Consider the following 22,632-nt stretch of genomic DNA (forward strand, 5'->3'; position numbering starts at 1 on the left):
TATGTAGCTACCCACGTTTTTATCTTTGAAAGATGCATAGTATCAGCTTGGAATCTCCCGTTTACCTGTTAATCATCTAGCATAACTACTCTTTTTATTGTCAGCGAATCCGCTGTAATGTCGGGAACACAAAGTTGGTAATAGATGTTTTAGCAGAAATTTCTGCCACACAGAGCATTTTCTGTATTGTACAGAATAAATATTTCTTACAGTAGTGTAGCTGTGAACTAAACATAACATGTATGCTGTACTTGTAATTTTCATCTTCATTTACCGTATGCTTGGTATCACTGCCCTTCCAGAACCTTCTGAAACATTATCAATGTTAACTTCAGTTACTCCGTTAAAAGGTAAAACACACATCGGAAGACATGCCAATACACATCGGAAGAGATGCCCACACACATCGGAAGACATGCCAACACACATTGGAAGACATGCCAACACACATCTGCCAACACACATCGGAAGACATGCCAACACACATTGGAAGACATGCCAACACACATCGGAAGACATGCTGACACACATCGGAAGACATGCCGACACACATCGGAAGACATGCCGACACACATCGGAAGACATGCCGACACACATCGGAAGACATGCCAACACACATCGGAAGACATGCCAACACAAATCAGAAGACATGTCAATTCACATTGGAAGACAACAAACATCAGAAGACATGTCAATTCACATCGGAAAACATGTCAATTCACATCGGAAGACAACAAACATCGGAAGACATGTCAATTCACATCGGAAGACATGTCAATTCACATCGGAAGACATGTCAATTCACATCGGAGGACATGCCAACACACATCGTAAGACATGCCAACACACATCGGAATACATGCCAACACACATCGGAAGACATGCCAACACACATCGGATGACATGCCAACACACATCGGAAGACATGCCAACACACATCAGAAGACATGCCAACACACATCGGAAGACATGTCAATTCACATCGGAAGACAACAAACATCAGAAGACATGTCAATTCACATCGGAAGACATGTCAATTCACATCGGAGGATATGCCAACACACATCATAAGACATGCCAACACACATCGGAAGACATGCCAACACACACCATAAGACATGCCAACACACATCGGAAGACATGCCAAAACACATCGAAAGACATGCCAACACACATCGGACGACATGCCAACACACATCGGGAGACATGCCAACACACATCGGAAGACATGTCAACACACATCGGAAGACAACAAACATCGGAAGATATCAACACACATCGGAAGTCATGCTAAAACACATCAGAAGACATGCCAACACACATCAGAAGACATGCCAACACACATCGGAAGACATGCCAACACACATCGGAAGACATGCCAACACACATCGGAAGACATACCAACACACATCGGAAGACATGCCAACACACATCGGAAGACATGCCAACACACATCGGGAGACATGCCAACACACATCGGGAGACATGCCAACACACATCGGAAGACATGTCAACACACATCGGAAGACATGTCAACACACATCGGAAGACATGTCAGCACACATCGGAAGACATGCCAACACAAATCAGAAGACATGTCAATTCACATTGGAAGACAACAAACATCAGAAGACATGTCAATTCACATCGGAAGACAACAAACATCAGAAGACATGTCAATTCACATCGGAAGACATGTCAATTCACATCGGAAGACATGTCAATTCACATCGGAGGACATGCCAACACACATCGTAAGACATGCCAACACACATCGGAATACATGCCAACACACATCGGAAGACATGCCAACACACATCGGATGACATGCCAACACACATCGGAAGACATGCCAACACACATCAGAAGACATGCCAACACACATCGGAAGACATGTCAATTCACATCGGAAGACAACAAACATCAGAAGACATGTCAATTCACATCGGAAGACATGTCAATTCACATCGGAGGATATGCCAACACACATCGTAAGACATGCCAACACACATCGGAAGACATGCCAACACACACCATAAGACATGCCAACACACATCGGAAGACATGCCAAAACACATCGAAAGACATGCCAACACACATCGGACGACATGCCAACACACATCGGGAGACATGCCAACACACATCGGAAGACATGTCAACACACATCGGAAGACAACAAACATCGGAAGATATCAACACACATCGGAAGACATGCTAAAACACATCAGAAGACATGCCAACACACATCAGAAGACATGCCAACACACATCGGAAGACATGCCAACACACATCGGAAGACATGCCAACACACATCGGAAGACATACCAACACACATCGGAAGACATGCCAACACACATCGGAAGACATGCCAACACACATCGGGAGACATGCCAACACACATCGGGAGACATGCCAACACACATCGGAAGACATGTCAACACACATCGGAAGACATGTCAACACACATCGGAAGACATGTCAGCACACATCGGGAGACATGTCAACACACATCGGAAGACATGTCAATTCACATTGGAAGACATGTCAATTCAATACAGATCAGAAGACATGCCAACACACATCGGAAGACATGCCAACACACATCGGAAGACAATAAACATCGGAAGATATCAACACACATCGGAAGACATGCCAACACACATCGGAAGACAATAAACATCGGAAGATATCAACACACATCGAAAGACATGCCAAAACACATTGGAAGACATGTCAACACACATCAGAAGACATGTCAACACACATCAGAAGACATGTCAACACACATCAGAAGACATATCAACCTTACTTCTCTAATCTCGCAATCCTGCGTGAGGACTTTCTTCCTGATTTGCTGCACACAGAGTGCAGGAAACTTGTGGTTTAATTGTGGGAAGTTCTTAGAGTCAGAAAGGTGGAGGCGGAGTTACACGACCGACTCTCTTTGCTATGCCCGCTGCCCTATCACGGGGTCAGCTATCTCCCTCTCTCTCCCCTGGTTCAGTACGGCACAATTTAAACAAACCCTCCAAAAAAAATAGTTTCACACATCTCTAAGTGTGTGTGTGTGTGTGTGTGTGTGTGTGTGTGTGTGTGTGTGTGTGTGTGTGTGTGTGTGTGTATGTGTGTAAGAAAGGGGGAATTTGCAGTCTTAAAGGTTTTGTCCCTAAGATAGAGAAACTGATACTTTGCACCATTGCCATTAAAGTGAATGCTGGTATTTCGAGCAAAAGTACAGTACTTCTGCGTTTTACTGCATGCGGCTGGAAGCCCCTCTGTATCATATATCTGCAGGTAAGCGGATGTATCAAAGAAATAAACCCCATTGAAAGCAACTTTTTTTTTCTTTAATACATCTTGCTGTATTTTGCCCCAGAACTGCACCCGTTGTACAGGGGTGCTCAACTCCAGTCCTGAACACCCCCCAACAGGTCATGTTCTCTGGATATCCCTTGCTTCAGCGCAGGTGGTTCAGTTGACAATTGAGCCACTGATTGAGCCACCTGTGCTGAAGCAGGATCTTTGACTGAGCCACCTGTGCTGAAGCTGGGATATCCTCAAAACCTGTCCTGTTGGTGAGTCTTGAGGACTGGCGTTGAGCACCCCTGCATTAATACATAAGCCCCCTGCTATTTTCGCATTAAATTAAGGCCTGGGCCCCATCATCACAAGTCTGCCCCTGTTAGCTTTTCACGTCAAGTTGGATTTATTTTCTTATTTTTTTCATCTATCCCTTGTAATAACATTTCAGCAGAAAAAAAAGGATGTGGTAACATGGTAAATAGACTCCCCACTCAATGCAGGTCCTCTTACATGTGCCGTGCATTCAATTAGTTATTTGTTTAATCATTTATACTGATCGGCTTCCGATCATTCCAGCAGTAACATGACATTTTCACAGACACAAATTAACCGAGCAGACTGAGTGATCACGAGAGGTTACAAAGGAAGAGCCTATGTGTGTGTTGCGCCTAATAAAAGATAGATTGTAAAGGCTGTTTTTTGGGGGGCAGATTGCACAAAGGTACCCTTTTATACCCTAAGAGAATATTCAGATTAGACTGGTAACTCGGGTCAACAAACGAATTGAAAAGCAAAGATCTTGGCTACAGTCATAATATTAGTATAGTCCAAACTGGGATATTTTGTTTGATTAAAAGCTCATTCGAAGGCTGGAGTTCTATAAAGCCTTTCCCCCCCCCCTCTCCTCATCACATCCACTTCAGCCTTTTCCTTTTCATCTTCCCCCTCTCCCATGGCTGCTACTGACACATTAATTGAATCCAATTTGAATGTTTCCCCCGCTCCCTTCCCCACTTCTGCGTCTCTCCATGTTGACACGGGGGGGGGGGCGGGGGGGGGTTGCTATTTTCGATGATTGCACTTGGTGACCACACGGACAGAGCAGCCTTTAAAAGCCATGAGCGAGCTGTCGCTGCCTTAAAATATATCGCAAAGGACAGACCGCCGAGTTTCCTCCGCCCGCAATGTCAGGGTAATAATCGGAATGGCTGCTCGGCAGCTTTACATAAAACATGCAGGGCTGCTGCGGACCACCTACTGCTTGACACTTTATGGCATTGCACTCCGGAGACTGCAGCGAGCACATTGTGTCATGTGTCACCTGGCACACATCGTCACTTCTTTCACAAACATTTCTAATTGAGCTAGAATGTCACGTTGACGCCCGGCAGGAACTTCTCCTCTTTTTTCCTATTCCTGCGCCTAATGTTTCAACTTAAATAAACCAATTACTACGGGAGTTGGAACGGTTAGGGGCGAGCGCAGAACTTTGTCATGGAGGATGAAGGCGGTTAAGCCATGGCGGCCGGTCTCTCCCTATCAGATTGTGATGCAAAGCAGGGCGAGTTATAGCAGGTGCTGGCACATTGTAACAGCAGCTGGATCACTGATGGTGAACCCTTTGAACGATGTGTCTGAAGCATTCCTTTATGGGGCCGGCCGGACGCGATCCTTACTCTGGTTTTCCAGTAGGATGGTTCCACCTGCATTTGTTCGGCTATGACCTAGGCATATTTGTAGTATGATGAAGCTAGTTTTCAGCACTCTGCTTTCCTCCCGCGTCTCACTCGCGCTCTGACCGGCACTTTCCCCAGTTGCCCTCACATACCGTTTCTCACTATTAAAGGAGAAGGACAGTGAGAAGATCGGACAGCTGTGTCGGATGCTGCCACGTGCCACGGGTACTCCCTCACTGAGCTAGACCTTCCCTCCCATGCCTATCCTTTAATACAGGGGTTGCCATCTCCAGTCCTCAAGTGCCCTCAACAGGTCAGGTTTTAAGTATATCCCGGTTTCAGCACAGGTGGCTCAATAAGACTGACTGAGCCACTGATTGGGCCACTTGTGCTGAAGCCGAGATATCCTTAAAACCTGACCTGTTAGGTGTTTTTGAAGACTGGAGTTGCCCACCCCTGTATTAATAGATTTATGGCAAGAACTGGAAGGTCATTGTTGCCATGTTTAGTAGAGTTGTTATAGTTTTATAATAAGTATTAGATTGTAAGCTCTTCGGGGCAAGGACTCCTTTTCCTAAATGTTACTTTTATGTCTGCCGCGCTTCTTCCCATCATGTGTTATTTGTATTACTTGTTATTTATATAATTATGCCAAGTGTATTACTGCTTTGATGCGCTACTGTAGTGCCGACGAGTATTCTAAAACAAATCTGGGGCAATCACCAACAAGATCCAGGTACATGCTGGGTACATGCTGGGTACATGCTGGGTACATGCTGGGTACATGCTGCAACATTTCAGTGACATTTCTGCAGACAGACTAATGGCCCATTGTATTAACAGCGGGGGTCCCTGGCAGTCCCATTCAAACTGAATGGACTGCCAGGGACCCCTGCTGTGTTAATCTGATGGGCCATTAGTCTATGCAGAAATGTCGCTGAAATGTTGCAGCATGTACCCAGCATGTACCCAGCATGTACCTGGGTCTTGTTGGTGATAGCCCCAGATTTTCCAAGGCAAGTTTAAGGCAAGTTTTAGAATACTCGTTGCGCACCTGTATGTACATGAATGGCGCTATATAAATAAAGATATACATACATACAAGTATATACAGTATCAATATATACAGTTTATTGATCACTTAGTATACAACAACACCACTCATTAGTTTTTGTCTGAATGTGGAGCTTTATCATGGCAACGGTGAGACACCTCTGATCTCTGGCCGGTGATGTCAATGATGGAACAGGAGACTTCTTCATGCAACGCGTAGTGCATGGAGTTAGCCCTTACTGTACCTTGAATTATTTTAATACTCTAACGATATAATAATACAATGTAACACAATCCTGGACATAGAATGTTTCAGCACCGTGAGCAGCCTTGAAGAACTTGAACTTGACAAGCAGCTGACACTTGGGATTGCGTCTGGTTCTCCTACTTCAGAGGCTGTGTTGGACTGTGTTACCAGGGGCCCGCAGGGAGAAACAGGTTGTAGGCAGGGGCACACAGTAGGCTCACAGAGAAGAAACAACGTTCTGATAAGGCGGGCACAGTGAATATCATGTTATTATTGCTTGTTTATAGGAAGAGATCACGCACCCCGCCGATCACGATTGGAACAGTTTTCCCCTTACGTGGGGGGTCCAGTTGCAGCCAGTTGGACCCATGCCCATCTGATGCCAGGGTACACCAGGGAGTTCCTCTATTAACCAAGGGGCCAGTACGAGCCTGTTTCATAGACTGCTCTCACCGCTAAGATTTAACCTTGTGTGATTTACGTACAGCTATACTGCACTGGTGTGTTTAATCTGTAAAACTCCCGTTTTCCATTGGTAACCAATAGTTCTGAAGTGGGCGTCACAATGTATTATTTTGTGCAGTGGCAGGAGTCACAATGGCATGTGGGCAACGAGTAAAACACCACAGGAAGGACATTTCCTACAGGTCTTCCTCCGGTGCCCATTCAGATCCTTTGCCTGTTGAGCTCAGAGTGAATATTTGGACACGAGTGGATATGGTAATTAGAAAATCCTTCTTGTAGGAATGTGACCAAAGCAATCCTTACAATTAAAGCAGCAATACTACATTACTACATTACGCCTGTTTTCCCTTCTTATTTGTATATGTAAAGCATGTGACAATGTAGAATTGTCCTTACCTAAGCGGGCAATCGTTTGGTGCCATCTGTAAAAATCCTAATTGTGTGCCTAACATAATGGCCGCATTTCAGTTTCAATCAATTTTTCAGTTACTGTAGCAGCTACAATGTATCCTGATGTTACTAAGATAACACTGACTATTGTTACAGTTTGCAGCTCAAGCTGCTGGGAACATTGGCAACAAAATGATCACAAACAGGAAAGTGTTGCAACAATCTTGCACTGCTGGGGAAGTGGGGTAAAATCTACTAAAGAAATCAAAGGATGCTTTAAAGCTAATTAAAAAGGGCATTGAGTTGAATTTAAAAAAAAAGAGAAGAACATGTCACTTATCTAATACTACAGGACTCATTTATTAAAAACAAACACAAAAAATAACACAATGAGATTTCCCCTGTGTTGCCGCTTTAATGGATAAGGTACAAGTACAAGTTTTGGGTGCCGGTAGTGCTTTCACCAGATGAGAAAAGGGGCAATTGGTATAGAAGCACCACTGTGAGAAGTCGTATATCAGCAGTGCCGTGAGGTAGGCTGTAATGCCGCCCCGGTAACAGTGAGGATTGCTGTAATGCCGTCCTTGTAACAGTGAGGATGGCTGTTATGCCGCCCCGGTAACAGGATGCCTGCAATGCCGCCCCAGTAACAGTGAGGATGGCTGTAATGCTGCCCCGGTAACAGTGAGGATGGCTGTAATGCCGCCCCGGTAACAGTGAGGATGGCTGTAATGCCGCCCCGGTAACAGTGAGGATGGCTGTAATGCCGCCCCGGTAACAGTGAGGATGGCTGTAATGCCGCCCCGGTAACAGTGAGGATGGCTGTAATGCCACTCCGGTAACAGTGAGGATGGCTGTAATGCCGCCCCGGTAACAGTGAGGATGGCTGTAATGCCGCCCCGGTAACAGTGAGGATGGCTGTAATGCCGCCCCGGTAACAGTGAGGATGGCTGTATTGTCGCCCCGGTAACAGTGAGGATGGCTGTATTGCCGCCCCGGTAACAGTGAGGATGGCTGTAATGCCGCCGCGGTAACAGTGAGGATGGGTGTAATGCCGCCCCGGTAACAGTGAGGATGGCTGTAATGCCGCCCCGGTAATAGTGAGGATTGCTGTAATGCCGCCCCGGTAACAGTGAGGATGGCTGTATTGCCGCCCCGGTAACAGTGAGGATGGCTGTAATGCCGCCCCGGTAACAGTGAGGATGGCTGTATCGCCGCCCCGGTAACAGTGAGGATGGCTGTAATGCCGTCCCGGTAACAGTGAGGATGGCTGTAATGCCGTCCCGGTAACAGTGAGGATGGGTAGGACATCATTACAGGAATCCTTCCTTCTGATTTTTGTTTCTACTAATTGGTCTCACTATTTTCCAGGGTGGAATTACAGATGACAAAAGCGATGATGGAAAATCAGTGTCAACACTGAGCTTTGGAGTGAACAGACCCACAATTTCCTGCATATTTGATTGTGAGTATAAGAGATGCATGGGCCTGATGAAGGTCCAGTTTTGGGACTGAAACATTGGTCTACGTAAATACACCTTTTTTTTTTGCCATGTACTGTACCTGCAATGTGCTGTGTCATCTTTTGCCTGGATCCATGAGTTTGGATAAAGTATATTTTGTATGTGTGTGTGTGTGTATATATATATGTATGTATACATAGATAGTACACATATAAGCTCATATGGGTCCATGTCAAAATGGATTTGAAGCAAAAGGTGGCACTGTGTGTACATTTGCATGTCATTTCCCAGAATCCCTTGCTGCAGTGGAAGTGCTGTGTGCTGGGTAATAATGGTGAAAGGCGGGGTTGCAGACCTGTCTAAGACATGCAAATGAGCATACAGGAATATTTCCATTTGCTATATGCTTTACTGTGGAGGGTTTTTGTCACTTTTTTTACTCACCATAACTTAACTAATGTGTGATGGATACCTACCCAAATCTTCACATTGCAAAGCCAGTATAACCAGCCTCACACTGATGAGACCCTATAGGTCCAAACAGCGCTATGCAAGGCATTGTGGGGCACAACCTCGGGAAGCAGAACGGTGATTAAAAGCTCTGCTTTGGAAGAGGCTCTACAGTCTACAACATGTTGGTCACCATAGAAAGTAACAACCCATAAATTCAGCTGAGTGCAGAGGCGAGCGCTCACGCAATCTTTACAGGCCCAGCCTCACTCACAGATGTCATTGGGTGCGAAGGAGAGAGGGGGAAGCGTGTTGAGGACAGAGTGGGGGGAGAGGCAGTAGTAATGCTGATGAGGAGGGAAGGTGTGAGGCATGTGCAGAAACGGTATACTGTATGTGAGCATCACTTGTTTTTAGACAGCTGTGAAATGAAACGTGTACCTTCTTGCTTTCAAAGATGGAAACCGGTATCACCTACGCTGCTACGTCTACCAGGCTCGGAACCTGATCCCCATGGATAAGGACAGCTTCTCCGGTAAGAACTGTACCTGCTGCCAGTGTAATAAGAAAACGCTCACTATATACAGTATGTGCAGGGAAAACGGAGCACTACCAAGAGCAAAAAAAGAGATCCAGAAGGGGCTCAAATATAAAAATATAAGGGAGCTTTATTGGATCATACAAGACCCCATGCGAGCTGGATAAACACGCTTAGCACATGTTGCGCTTCATCGTAGTGGTACAGTATATGAATTATAATAATGCATTGTGCTATATACTGGATATAGGCTATTGGGGACGGGGGGTGGTGTGCAGGTGTTTGTGATCAGTGGCGGCCGACTCCAGTCCTCAAGGGCCACCAACAGGTCAGGTTGAGCATATCCCTATTTCAGCACAGGTGGCTCAGTCAGTGCCTCAGTCAGAGACTGAGCCACTGATTGAGCCACCTGTGCTGAAGCTGGGATTGGTTGAGCCACCTGTGCTGAAGTCGGCATATCCTGAAAACCTGACCTGTTGATGGCCCTTGAGGTCTGGAGTTGGTCACTCCTGTTGCTGTGCTAGATGTTAATCAGCCTCAAAGTTACTGCTGCTGTAGCCGTTATATATAATTTCAATCAATTTGTAGTATGGACAATAGATATACTTATAAATACACACACATATGCACATGTATATCTATTCTTAAGTTATGTTTATAGCAATAATAAGGGGTTAGAATCACCCACATAGTTTGGTTCTTCCTAATAAGTAACAGATCCCATTTAGAAAGAAGAAAGTGAGGAAAACGTGGCAGCTGAGAAAATTATAGGCGGACATTTACCACTGTAAAAAAAAAAAAAAGGAGTAATGCTTAGCATTTCCCTGAACGTAATTATGTTGAGTTTATTGCCCGGTCTGGTTTCCGGTGACCGACTCCCGGGCCTGTGGAAAACGGAGAGGCAGAAAGTAGAAGTACAGGGTTTTGTTTCCTGTTTTACTCATTCTCTATCAAGGGAATTCCAATAGAACAGGGCTTCTCAAGTCCAGTCCCCTCAAGACCTCCCCCCCGCCCCACAGGTCAGGTTTTAAGGATATCCCTGCTTCAGCACAGGTGGCTCTGTCAAACACTGAGAAGGGGCCTGGAGGCCTTGAAACTTTGCTCTATTGTGCACCTATAACAGTGTGTGTCTGCTAACATCTCCTTTCCCTGTGTGTGCTGATTTTTTCTGTATTGCTGATTTTTTTGATACATTGAAAAAGATGCTTGGTGAGACCAGAAGGAAAAAGCCATTCTCTTTGTTTGCTTTACTTTTTGTGTGCTGATCCAGTATGGCGTTTTTCAGTCGAAGACTGAGCCACTGATTGAGTCACCTCTGCTGAGGCCGAGATATCCTGAAAACCTGACATGTTAAGGGGTCTTGAGGACTGGAGTTGAGAATAGGGTGACCAGATGTCCCGGTTCAGCCGGGACAGTCCCATTTTTTTTGTCCCCATGTCCTGGTATTCTGAAATGCCCTGTAAATGCCCCAGTTTTCTATGAGCTTGCTGGCTGTGCATGTATAGTGAGTGCTCGCCTGTCGCTCATGTGTCCTGGTTATTCCCGCGAAGAATATGGTCGCCCTAGTTGAGAACCCCGGCATCAGATCCAAATCATGAGAGTACAAAGTAACCAGAGGCTCAATGAAAGCACATTACCACTTACAGTCATACTTAGGTAAATGATGACTAAGTAGCAGACGTTCGCAGTCTGTCCTCTGGTTTGTATAGGAGGTCGGTAACAGATCATGGATTTGCCATCACTTTACCTTCTTTTGATCCTCCTCCAAATTCCTACCTTTTCATCATTTCATCATTTTACTTACTGTTTGCCCCCTAGCAGGGATTCTCTCCTCTTTTTACTTCACTACCTCTCAGGCCTCAATAGTCTTCTTTCTATATGCAACCCTCAACTTCCCTCCTCCTATTGCCAATTAGCCCTTTTATTTTATTTGACATGCTTATTTCTCATTCACCCAAATTGTAAACCATTTCCCTTCCATTTGTGCCTCTGGTGGACGATAGAGGAGTCCCATTAACCCGTGGGCTGCGTACAGGACGTTCCCTGAATGTAATGAGGCCTGGCACATTATGCTATTTTAGCATGTTTTCTAGGGGTTGGAAGCGTATGGAGCCTCTTCTACTTAAGTTCACGTCACTGGGGGATCCGTTACAAACACGTGATCTCTACCCCAAGTCAACAATGACGGTACAAGAGTTAAATACATTGCCACACTAAGCAGACCCCCGACTAGCGTTCCCGAGGCCCAGTACAATAGGCTGCACCTGGGCTCCAGCAGGGTTTTTGTTTGTTGGGGGGGGAGGGCAACTTGTTGAGGGGCTGGGGGTACGGGGAGCTTCCCTACATGTTCAACTCCTTGGGCCTACCTATTAAGTTTGGCAGAACTGGAAGTTGTGTCCGACTTCCGTTCAGTCTTAACTTCCAGGTTGGGCCTCCAGGGACCAGGACAGTGGGCACGGGGCTCCCTTCTGATGGCGGCCCGGACCCTAGGCCAGGGATGGCCTAGGCCTAAACTTTAAACTCTGATAGTTCCAATGGAATATCGCCCGAAACCGGCATGCAGTGTTACACCATAGAAATCTATGCATAAAAATGACATGTCGATTGGCCTCCTCATTTACATGCACTTTTCACCCAATCGAATGCAATATCAGAGAGCGAAGAGAGGCAGAGGGAGAGGGAGAAAGGCAGGGGAGAGAGGGGAAAGCGGGAAGAGAGAGGGGAGAGGAGAGAGAGAGGTAGAGGAGAGAGAGAGAGGTAGAGGAGAGAGAGAGAGGTAGAGGAGAGAGAGAGAGGTAGAGGAGAGAGAGAGAGGTAGAGGAGAGAGAGGCAGAGGAGAGAGAGGGAGGCAGAGGGGAGAGGGAGGCAGAGGGGAGAGGGAGGCAGAGGGGAGAGGGAGGCAGAGGGGAGAGGGAGGCAGAGGGGAGAGGGAGGCAGAGGGGAGAGGGAGGCAGAGGGGAGAGGGAGGCAGAGGGGAGAGGGAGGCAGAGGGGAGAGGGAGGCAGAGGGGAGAGGGAGGCAGAGGGGAGAGAGAGGCAGAGGGGAGAGGAGGCAGAGGGGAGAGAGAGGAGGCAGAGGGGAGAGAGAGGAGAAAGAGGGGAGAGAGAGGGGAAAGAGGGGAGAGAGAGGGAAATAGGGGAGAGAGAGGGAAAAAGGGGAGAGAGAAGGGAAAGAGGGGAGAGAGAGGGACAGAGGAGAGAGAGAGAGGGGGAGAGAGGGGCAGAGGGGAGAGAGAGGGGCAGAGGGGAGAGAGAGGCAGCAGAGGGGAGGGGAGTGAGAGGCAGAGGGGAGAGAGAGGCAACAGATGGGAGTGAGAGGCAAGGGGAGTGAGAGGCAGAGGAGGGGGGAGAGACAGAAGGGAGAAGGGAGAGGAGAGGCAGAAGGGAGGCAAATGGGAGAGGGAGGCAGATGGGAGAGGGAGGCAGATGGGAGAGGGAGGCAGAGGGGAGAGGGAGGCAGAGGGGAGAGGGAGGCAGAGGGGAGAGGGAGGCAGAGGGGAGAGGGAGGCAGAGGGGAGAGAGAGGCAGCAGAGGGGAGGGGAGTGAGAGGCAGAGGGGAGAGAGGCAGCAGAGGGGAGGGGAGTGAGAGGCAGAGGGGAGTGAGAGACAGAGGGGAGTGAGAGACAGAGGGGAGTGAGAGACAGAGGGGAGTTTGAGGGAGAGGAGAGTGGGAGGCAGAGGAGAGTGGGAGGCAGAGGAGAGTGGGAGGCATAGGAGAGTGCGAGGCAGAGGAGAGTGGAGAGGCAGAAGGGAGGGGAGAAGGAGGCAGAGGGGAGAAGGAGGCAGAGGGGAGAAGGAGGCAGAGGGGAGAGGGAGGCAGAGGGGAGAGGGAGGCAGAGGGGAGAGGGGGGCAGAGGGGAGAGGGAGGCAGAGGGGAGAGGGAGGCAGAGGGGAGAGGGAGGCAGAGGGGAGAGGAGGCAGAGGGGAGAGAGAGGAGAAAGAGGGGAGAGAGAGGAGAAAGAGGGGAGAGAGAGGGGAAAGAGGGGAGAGAGAGGGGAGAGAGGGGAGAGAGAGGGAAAAAGGGGAGAGAGAAGGGAAAGAGGGGAGAGAGAGGGGAAAGAGGGGAGAGAGAGGGACAGAGGAGAGAGAGAGAGGGGGAGAGAGGGGCAGAGAGGGGCAGAGGGGAGAGAGAGGGGCAGAGGGGAGAGAGAGACAGAGGGGAGAGAGAGGCAGCAGAGGGGAGGGGAGTGAGAGGCAGAGGGGAGAGAGAGGCAACAGATGGGAGTGAGAGGCAGAGGGGAGTGAGAGGCAGAGGAGGGGGGAGAGACAGAAGGGAGAAGGGAGAGGAGAGGCAGAAGGGAGGCAGATGGGAGAGGGAGGCAGATGGGAGAGGGAGGCAGATGGGAGAGGGAGGCAGATGGGAGAGGGAGGCAGATGGGAGAAGGAGGCAGAGGGGAGAGGGAGGCAGAGGGGAGAGGGAGGCAGAGGGGAGAGGGAGGCAGAGGGGAGAGGGAGGCAGAGGGGAGAGGAAGGCAGAGGGGAGAGAGAGGCAGCAGAGGGGAGGGGAGTGAGAGGCAGAGGGGAGAGAGGCAGCAGAGGGGAGGGGAGTGAGAGGCAGAGGGGAGTGAGAGGCAGAGGGGAGTGAGAGACAGAGGGGAGTGAGAGACAGAGGGGAGTGAGAGACAGAGGGGAGTGAGAGACAGAGGGGAGTTTGAGGGAGAGGAGAGTGGGAGGCAGAGGAGAGTGGGAGGCATAGGAGAGTGCGGGGAGGGGAGTGAGAGGCAGAGGAGAGTGAGAGGCAGAGGAGAGTGAGAGGCAGAGGAGAGTGAGAGGCAGAGGGGAGTGAGAGGCAGAGGAGAGTGAGAGGCAGAGGAGAGTGAGAGGCAGAGGGGTGTGAGAGGCAGAGGGGAGTGAGAGGCAGAGGGGAGTGAGAGGCAGAGGGGAGTGAGAGGCAGAGGGGAGTGAGAGGCAGAGGGGAGTGAGAGGCAGAGGAGAGTGAGAGGCAGAGGAGAGTGAGAGGCAGAGGAGAGTGAGAGGCAGAGGAGGGGGGAGAGGCAGAATGGAGGGGAGAAGGAGGCAGAGGGGAGAAGGAGGCAGAGGGGAGAGGGAGGCAGAGGGGAGAGGGAGGCAGAGGGGAGAGGGAGGCAGAGGGTAGAGGGAGGCAGAGGGGAGAGAGAGGCAGCAGAGGGGAGGGGAGTGAGAGGCAGAGGAGAGTGAGAGGCAGAGGAGAGTGAGAGGCAGAGGAGAGTGAGAGGCAGAGGGGAGTGAGAGGCAGAGGGGAGTGAGAGGCAGAGGAGAGTGAGAGGCAGAGGAGAGTGAGAGGCAGAGGAGAGTGAGAGGCAGAGGAGGGGGGAGAGGCAGAATGGAGGGGAGAAGGAGGCAGAGGGGAGTGAGAGGCAGAGGAGAGTGAGAGGCAGAGGAGAGTGAGAGGCAGAGGGGTGTGAGAGGCAGAGGGGAGTGAGAGGCAGAGGGGAGTGAGAGGCAGAGGGGAGTGAGAGGCAGAGGAGAGTGAGAGGCAGAGGAGAGTGAGAGGCAGAGGAGAGTGAGAGGCAGAGGAGGGGGGAGAGGCAGAATGGAGGGGAGAAGGAGGCAGAGGGGAGAAGGAGGCAGAGGGGAGAGGGAGGCAGAGGGGAGAGGGAGGCAGAGGGGAGAGGGAGGCAGAGGGGAGAGGGAGGCAGAGGGTAGAGGGAGGCAGAGGGGAGAGAGAGGCAGCAGAGGGGAGGGGAGTGAGAGGCAGAGGAGAGTGAGAGGCAGAGGAGAGTGAGAGGCAGAGGAGAGTGAGAGGCAGAGGAGAGTGAGAGGCAGAGGAGAGTGAGAGGCAGAGGAGAGTGAGAGGCAGAGGGGTGTGAGAGGCAGAGGGGAGTGAGAGGCAGAGGGGAGTGAGAGGCAGAGGGGAGTGAGAGGCAGAGGGGAGTGAGAGGCAGAGGAGAGTGAGAGGCAGAGGAGAGTGAGAGGCAGAGGAGAGTGAGAGGCAGAGGAGGGGGGAGAGGCAGAATGGAGGGGAGAAGGAGGCAGAGGGGAGAAGGAGGCAGAGGGGAGAAGGAGGCAGAGGGGAGAGGGAGGCAGAGGGGAGAGGGAGGCAGAGGGGAGAGGGAGGCAGAGGGTAGAGGGAGGCAGAGGGGAGAGAGAGGCAGCAGAGGGGAGGGGAGTGAGAGGCAGAGGAGAGTGAGAGGCAGAGGAGAGTGAGAGGCAGAGGAGAGTGAGAGGCAGAGGGGAGTGAGAGGCAGAGGGGAGTGAGAGGCAGAGGAGAGTGAGAGGCAGAGGGGAGTGAGAGGCAGAGGGGAGTGAGAGGCAGAGGGGAGTGAGAGGCAGAGGGGAGTGAGAGGCAGAGGGGAGTGAGAGGCAGAGGGGAGTGAGAGGCAGAGGGGAGTGAGAGGCAGAGGGGAGTGAGAGGCAGAGGGGAGTGAGAGGCAGAGGGGAGTGAGAGGCAGAGGGGAGTGAGAGGCAGAGGGGAGTGAGAGGCAGAGGGGAGTGAGAGGCAGAGGGGAGTGCGAGGCAGAGGAGAGTGCGAGGCAGAGGAGAGTGCGAGGCAGAGGAGAGTGCGAGGCAGAGGAGAGTGCGAGGCAGAGGAGAGTGCGAGGCAGAGGAGAGTGCGAGGCAGAGGAGAGTGCGAGGCAGAGGAGAGTGCGAGGCAGAGGAGAGTGCGAGGCAGAGGAGAGTGCGAGGCAGAGGAGAGTGCGAGGCAGAGGAGAGTGCGAGGCAGAGGAGAGTGCGAGGCAGAGGAGAGTGAGAGGCAGAGGAGAGTGAGAGGCAGAGGAGAGTGAGAGGCAGAGGAGAGTTAGAGGCAGAGGAGGGGGGGGAGACAGAAGGGAGAGGAGAGAGAGGCAGAAGGGAGAGGAGAGAGAGGCAGAAGGGAGAGGAGAGAGAGGGGAGAGGGAGGCAGTGGGGAGAGGGAGGCAGTGGGGAGAGGGAGGCGCAGGCGAGAGGGAGGCGCAGGCGAGAGGGAGGCGCAGGGGAGAGGGAGGCGCAGGGGAGAGGGAGGCGCAGGGAAGAGGGAGGCGCAGGGGAGAGGGAGGCGCAGGGGAGAGGGAGGCGCAGGGGAGAGGGAGGCAGAGGGGAGAGGGAGGCAGAGGGGAGAGGGAGGCAGAGGGGAGAGGGAGGCAGAGGGGAGAGGGAGGCAGAGGGGAGAGGGAGGCAGAGGGGAGAGGGAGGCAGAGGGGAGAGAGGCAGAGCGGCCCTTGTGTGCTGATAGTCTGGTTGTCTGCAGCAACCTGTTCTCATGGACAACATTGTTTGGCGTTTTACCACTAACCCCATAGGTCAGATTGTTAGTTGAGGTTTGGTTGCTTTTTGTACCGGTATCTCTTAATACCGCGCTCTTTTTAGTGTTGGTGGCTTGTAACCTAAACAAGAAAGGACCGTACTGAATACAAAAACAGATCGGCATTTTTTTTATTTAAGTTTCATAAAAGATTGAGGTTTTGGTCCCACTTTGGACCAGATTTAACAATACGTGTTTGAATGCAGATTCATCAGGATAAAGGCCCAAAGTGGGACGGAGACCTCCATCTTTTCTGAAACGTTTCTGGAATATTCATTTTGCTGCAGGATTATATGCATTCACAATAATAATAATAATGGCATGCTATACAGCGCTGTATAAACCAGGCAACGCCTCAAAAAGTGTAACATGGGCACGCTAATGATATTTTAATGTAGTTAGTATATGGCACGCCGGGTGTGAATTTCATGAAGTCTGCACTGTAAACAGATTACCACCGTTTCACATGTGGGACCCAAGGGGAATAAGCAGGGTCACGTGACACAGGCCCTGGGGCTCCAACGGGACTTTTATTATTCCAGAGCCGCCCACTTTGTCGCTAGGATTTACCCCCAACATCCTTGTGCTTCAGTCCCTACATGCATTGTGGGAAACATTTAGATGAAGCTTCTACCATGTACCCATTGCACTGCAATATACTATTTATATTCATTTATAACCAGGCATTAAAAAAAGAGTAAAAGAAAACCCCCCCATCGTACATCAAGTAAAAATGCCACGTGTGAGCACACTCACGTGGCTCAGGCAGGTCGGCAACCCTGCCCTTCCCCATTATCTCTTAGAATAGATTACTTCCTTTGTAGCCAAGTCTAAGCGTATAGGGGTCCATGCTGAAATGGATGAGAAGGAAAGAGTGACACACGGTGTGCTCATTTGCATGTCGTTACCCAGAATCCCTGGCTGCAGTGGATGCTCTGGGTGCTAAAGAGATAATGGGCGAAGGCAGGGTTGCAAAGCTGTCTGAGACGTGAATGTGCTCACAATGTGAGATTATTTACACACACACACACACACACACACACACACACACACACACACACACACACACACACACACACACACACTCACACTCACACTCACACTCACACACACACACTTAGAGATGTGAAACTATTATGAGTGTGCATTTCGGATCTATAAATAATTCCCATTCAAGTACTTCGGCGTGTTCTTGGGGTATTACCTTGGGAACCCCACAATGTGCCCATTTGTGCCATTTCCTTTCTGCACGTCGTCACCCCAAGAGAACGCAAGCCATGTACCGAACGTTTAATACGCCGTGGCTGCCCCGTGACCCGATGTACATCACTCCCGCGGTAGAACAGCTCCCGTTGCACCATATTTGTTACCGACCGTGTTATTTGATAAGACACAACTGCAGAATAATGACTGCATGTCGTTAAATGCAGATATTTTAACCCCTCTTTTGCCGGAGCGCTGCAAAGCAACGTGTCGCCTGAATCCCTGGTAGTACAGGGGGTACATCTCTCAGCATTTGGTTTCACTGACATTGGAGTGGAGACACGGAGCGGCCTGTCAGCAGATTTGGTAAAGAGGAACAATGTACTGTATATAAATAAAACAGGATGCTTGCAATTGGTATAGAAAAAAAATATGGATGTCAAACAAGGTCTAAGGCAGCGGTGCGCTAAGTGGGGGGGCGCGCCAGATTGTCTGGGGGGAGGGGCGCGGGTGTTACAGATGCCCTGCGCTTCCCCCGAAGGCATTTCAAATAAATGCCATGGATCGCGCGGCCTCTGCAACTGGTTTACTTACCTTGGCTCCAACAACGCGTCTCCATGGCAACCGGCTACCGGCGTGACGTCATACGACCCTGCGACGTCATTTACTGCATAAAGAACATCAGAAGGATTAAAAGGTTATGGCACAGATATACTAAATGAGGCTCAGCCTGAACACACCCTATCACCCTATCGCCCATCGCAGTGAAGGTTTTGTTTAATCACCGATGCCTGGATGATAGCAACGGATGGTATTGTTACTCATAGAAACATATGCAGATGGAGTTGGATGCACTGTTTTCTCTGCCGCACTCATAGAAGCAAAAATCTGCGGTACCATAGACAGTGTCTGCCGCGGTCCCACAGCGTAGGGTGAAAGGTGCGACGTGCTCGGCAACCCCCCACCCTCTCTCACCGCTCCATGCTGTCTTCTCCTCTCCTTGGCCCCATCCCTGGCTCCTGACCACCTCCTGCTTGGCTGCATTACCCAGCCCCACAGCAGCAGCCCTTCTCAGGGAAGTCCCACGCCCCCCTAAGCCGGGTCACTATGCCCAGAGAGGTAATACCGGTATACGCATACACGCCCAGAGAGGTAATACCGGTATACACATACACGCCCAGAGAGGTAATACCGGTATACACATACACGCCCAGAAAGGTAATACCGGAATACACGTACACGCCCAGAGAGGTAATACCGGTATACACATACACGCCCAGAGAGGTAATACCGGTATACACATACACGCCCAGAGAGGTAATACCGGTATACACATACACGCCTAGAGAGGTAATACCGTTATACACATACACGCCCAGAGAGGTAATACCGGTATACACATACACACCCAGAGAGGTAATACCGGTATACACATACACGCCCAGAGAGGTAATACCGGTATACACATACACACCCAGAGAGGTAATACCGGTATACACATACACACCCAGAGAGGTAATACCGGTATACACATACACCCCCAGAGAGGTAATACCGGTAAACACATACACGCCCAGAGAGGTAATACCGGTATACACAGACACGCGCAGAGAGGTAATACCGGTATACACATACACGCCCAGAGAGGTAATACCGGTATACACATACACGCCCAGAGAGGTAATACCGGTATACACATACACACCCAGAGAGGTAATACCGGTATACACATACACCCCCAGAGAGTTAATACCGGTATACACATACACACCCAGAGAGGTAATACCGGTATACACATACACCCCCAGAGAGGTAATACCGGTATACACAGACACGCGCAGAGAGGTAATACCGGTATACACATACACGCCCAGAGAGGTAATACCGGTATACACATACACGCCCAGAGAGGTAATACCGGTATACACATACACACCCAGAGAGGTAATACCGGTATACACATACACGCCCAGAGAGATAATACCGGTATACACATACACGCCCAGAGAGGTAATAACGGTATACACAGACACGCCCAGAGAGGTAATACCGGTATACACATACATGCCCAGAGAGGTAATACCGGTATACACATACACGCCCAGAGAGGTAATACCGGTATACACATACAAGCACAGAGAGGTAATACTGGTATACACATACACGCCCAAAGAGGTAATACCGGAATACACATACACGCCCAGAGAGGTAATACCGGAATACACATACACGCCCAGAGAGGTAATACTGGTATACACATACACGCCCAGAGGTAATACCGGTATACACATACGCGCCCAGAGAGGTGATACCGGTATACACATACACGCCCAGAGAGGTAATACCGGTATACACATACACGCCCAGAGAGGTGATACCGATATACACATACACGCCCAGAGAGGTAATACCGGTATACACATACACGCCCAGAGAGGTAATACCGGTATACACAGACACGCCCAGAGAGGTAATACCGGTATACACATACACGCCCAGAGAGGTAATACCGGAATACACATACACGCCCAGAGAGGTAATACCGGTATACACATACACGTCCAGAGAGGTAATACCTGTATACACAGACACGCCCAGAGAGGTAATACCGATATACACAGACACGCCCAGAGAGGTAATACCGGTATACACAGGCACGCCCAGAGAGGTAATACCGGTATACACATACACCCCCAGAGAGGTAATACCGGTATACACATAAACGCCCAAAGAGGTAATACCGATATACACATACACGCCCAGAGAGGTAATACCGGTATACACATACACGCCCAGAGAGGTAATACCGGTATATACATACACGCCCAGAGAGGTAATACCGGTATATACAGACACGCCCAGAGAGGTAATACCGGTATACACAGACACGCCCAGAGAGGTAATACCGGTATACACATACACGCCCAGAGAGGTAATACCGGTATACACATACACGCCCAGAGAGATAATACCGGTATACACATACACGCCCAGAGAGATAATACCGTTATACGCATACACGTCCAGAGAGGTAATACCGGTATACGCATACACGCCCAGAGAGGTAATACCGGTATACGCATACATGCCCAGAGAGGTAATACCGGTATACACAGACACGCCCAGAGAGGTAATGCCGGTATACACATACACACCCAGAGAGGTAATACCGGTATACGCATACACGCCCAGAGAGGTAATACCGGTATACGCATACACGCCCAGAGAGGTAATACCGGTATACACAGACACGCCCAGAGAGGTAATACCGGTATACACATACACGCCCAGAGAGGTAATACCGGTATACACATACACGCCCAGAGAGGTAATACCGGTATACACATGCACGCCCAGAGAGGTAATACCAATATACACATACACGCCCAGAGAGGTAATACCGGTATACACATACACGCCCAGAGAGGTAATACCGGTATACACATACACGCCCAGAGAGGTAATACCGTTATACACATACACGCCCAGAGAGGTAATACCGGTATACACATACACGCCCAGAGAGGTAATACCGGTATACACATACACGCCCAGAGAGGTAATACCGGTATACACATACACGCCCAGAGAGGTAATACCGGTATACACATACACGCCTAGAGAGGTAATACCGTTATACACATACACGCCCAGAGAGGTAATACTGGTATACACATACACACCCAGAGAGGTAATACCGGTATACACATACACGCCCAGAGAGGTAATACCGGTATACACATGCACACCCAGAGAGGTAATACCGGTATACACATACACGCCCAGAGAGGTAACACCGGTATACACATACACACCCAGAGAGGTAATACCGGTATACACATACACACCCAGAGAGGTAATACCGGTATACACATACACACCCAGAGAGGTAATACCGGTATACACATACATGTCCAGAGAGATAATACCGGTATACAGATACAAGCCCAGAGAGGTAATACCGGTATACACATACATGTCCAGAGAGCTAATACCGGTATACACATGCACACCCAGAGAGATAATACCGGTATACAGATACACGCCCAGAGAGGTAATACCGGTATACACATACACGCCCAGAGAGGTAATACCGGTATACACATACACGCCCAGAGAGGTAATACCGGTATACACATACACGCCCAGAGAGGTAATACCGGTATACACATACACGCCCAGAGAGGTAATACCGGTATACACATACACGCCCAGAGAGGTAATACCGGTATACATATACACGCCCAGAGAGGTAATACCGGTATACACATACACGCCCAGAGAGGTAATACCGGTATACACATACACGCCCAGAGAGGTAATACCGGTATACACATACACGCCCAGAGAGGTAATACCGGTATACACATACACGCCCAGAGAGGTAATACCGGTATACACATACACGCCCAGAGAGGTAATACCGGTATATACATACACGCCCAGAGAGGTAATACCGGTATACACAGACACGCCCAGAGAGGTAATACCGGTATACACAGACACGCCCAGAGAGGTAATACCGGTATACACATACACGCCCAGAGAGGTCATACCGGTATATACATACACGCCCAGAGAGGTAATACCGGTATACACAGACACGCCCAGAGAGGTAATACCGGTATACACAGACACGCCCAG

The 22,632-nt window shown here is 49.9% G+C and overlaps 1 protein-coding gene across 16 annotated transcripts in view; it reads left to right on the forward strand.

Annotated features, from left to right (window-relative positions):
* Positions 1 to 22,632, forward strand: part of DYSF (dysferlin) — a 406,918-nt gene that overhangs the window by 217,945 nt on the left and 166,341 nt on the right. For all 16 annotated transcript variants that reach the window (XM_075573113.1, XM_075573169.1, XM_075573215.1 and 13 more), the window contains 2 exons: positions 8,506 to 8,599; positions 9,505 to 9,582. In XM_075573113.1, coding sequence (XP_075429228.1) covers positions 8,506 to 8,599; positions 9,505 to 9,582 — 172 coding nt within the window. The remainder of the gene's footprint in view (positions 1 to 8,505; positions 8,600 to 9,504; positions 9,583 to 22,632) is intronic.

Source organism: Ascaphus truei, chromosome 1 (assembly GCF_040206685.1).
Source record: "Ascaphus truei isolate aAscTru1 chromosome 1, aAscTru1.hap1, whole genome shotgun sequence".
NCBI lineage: Eukaryota > Metazoa > Chordata > Amphibia > Anura > Ascaphidae > Ascaphus > Ascaphus truei.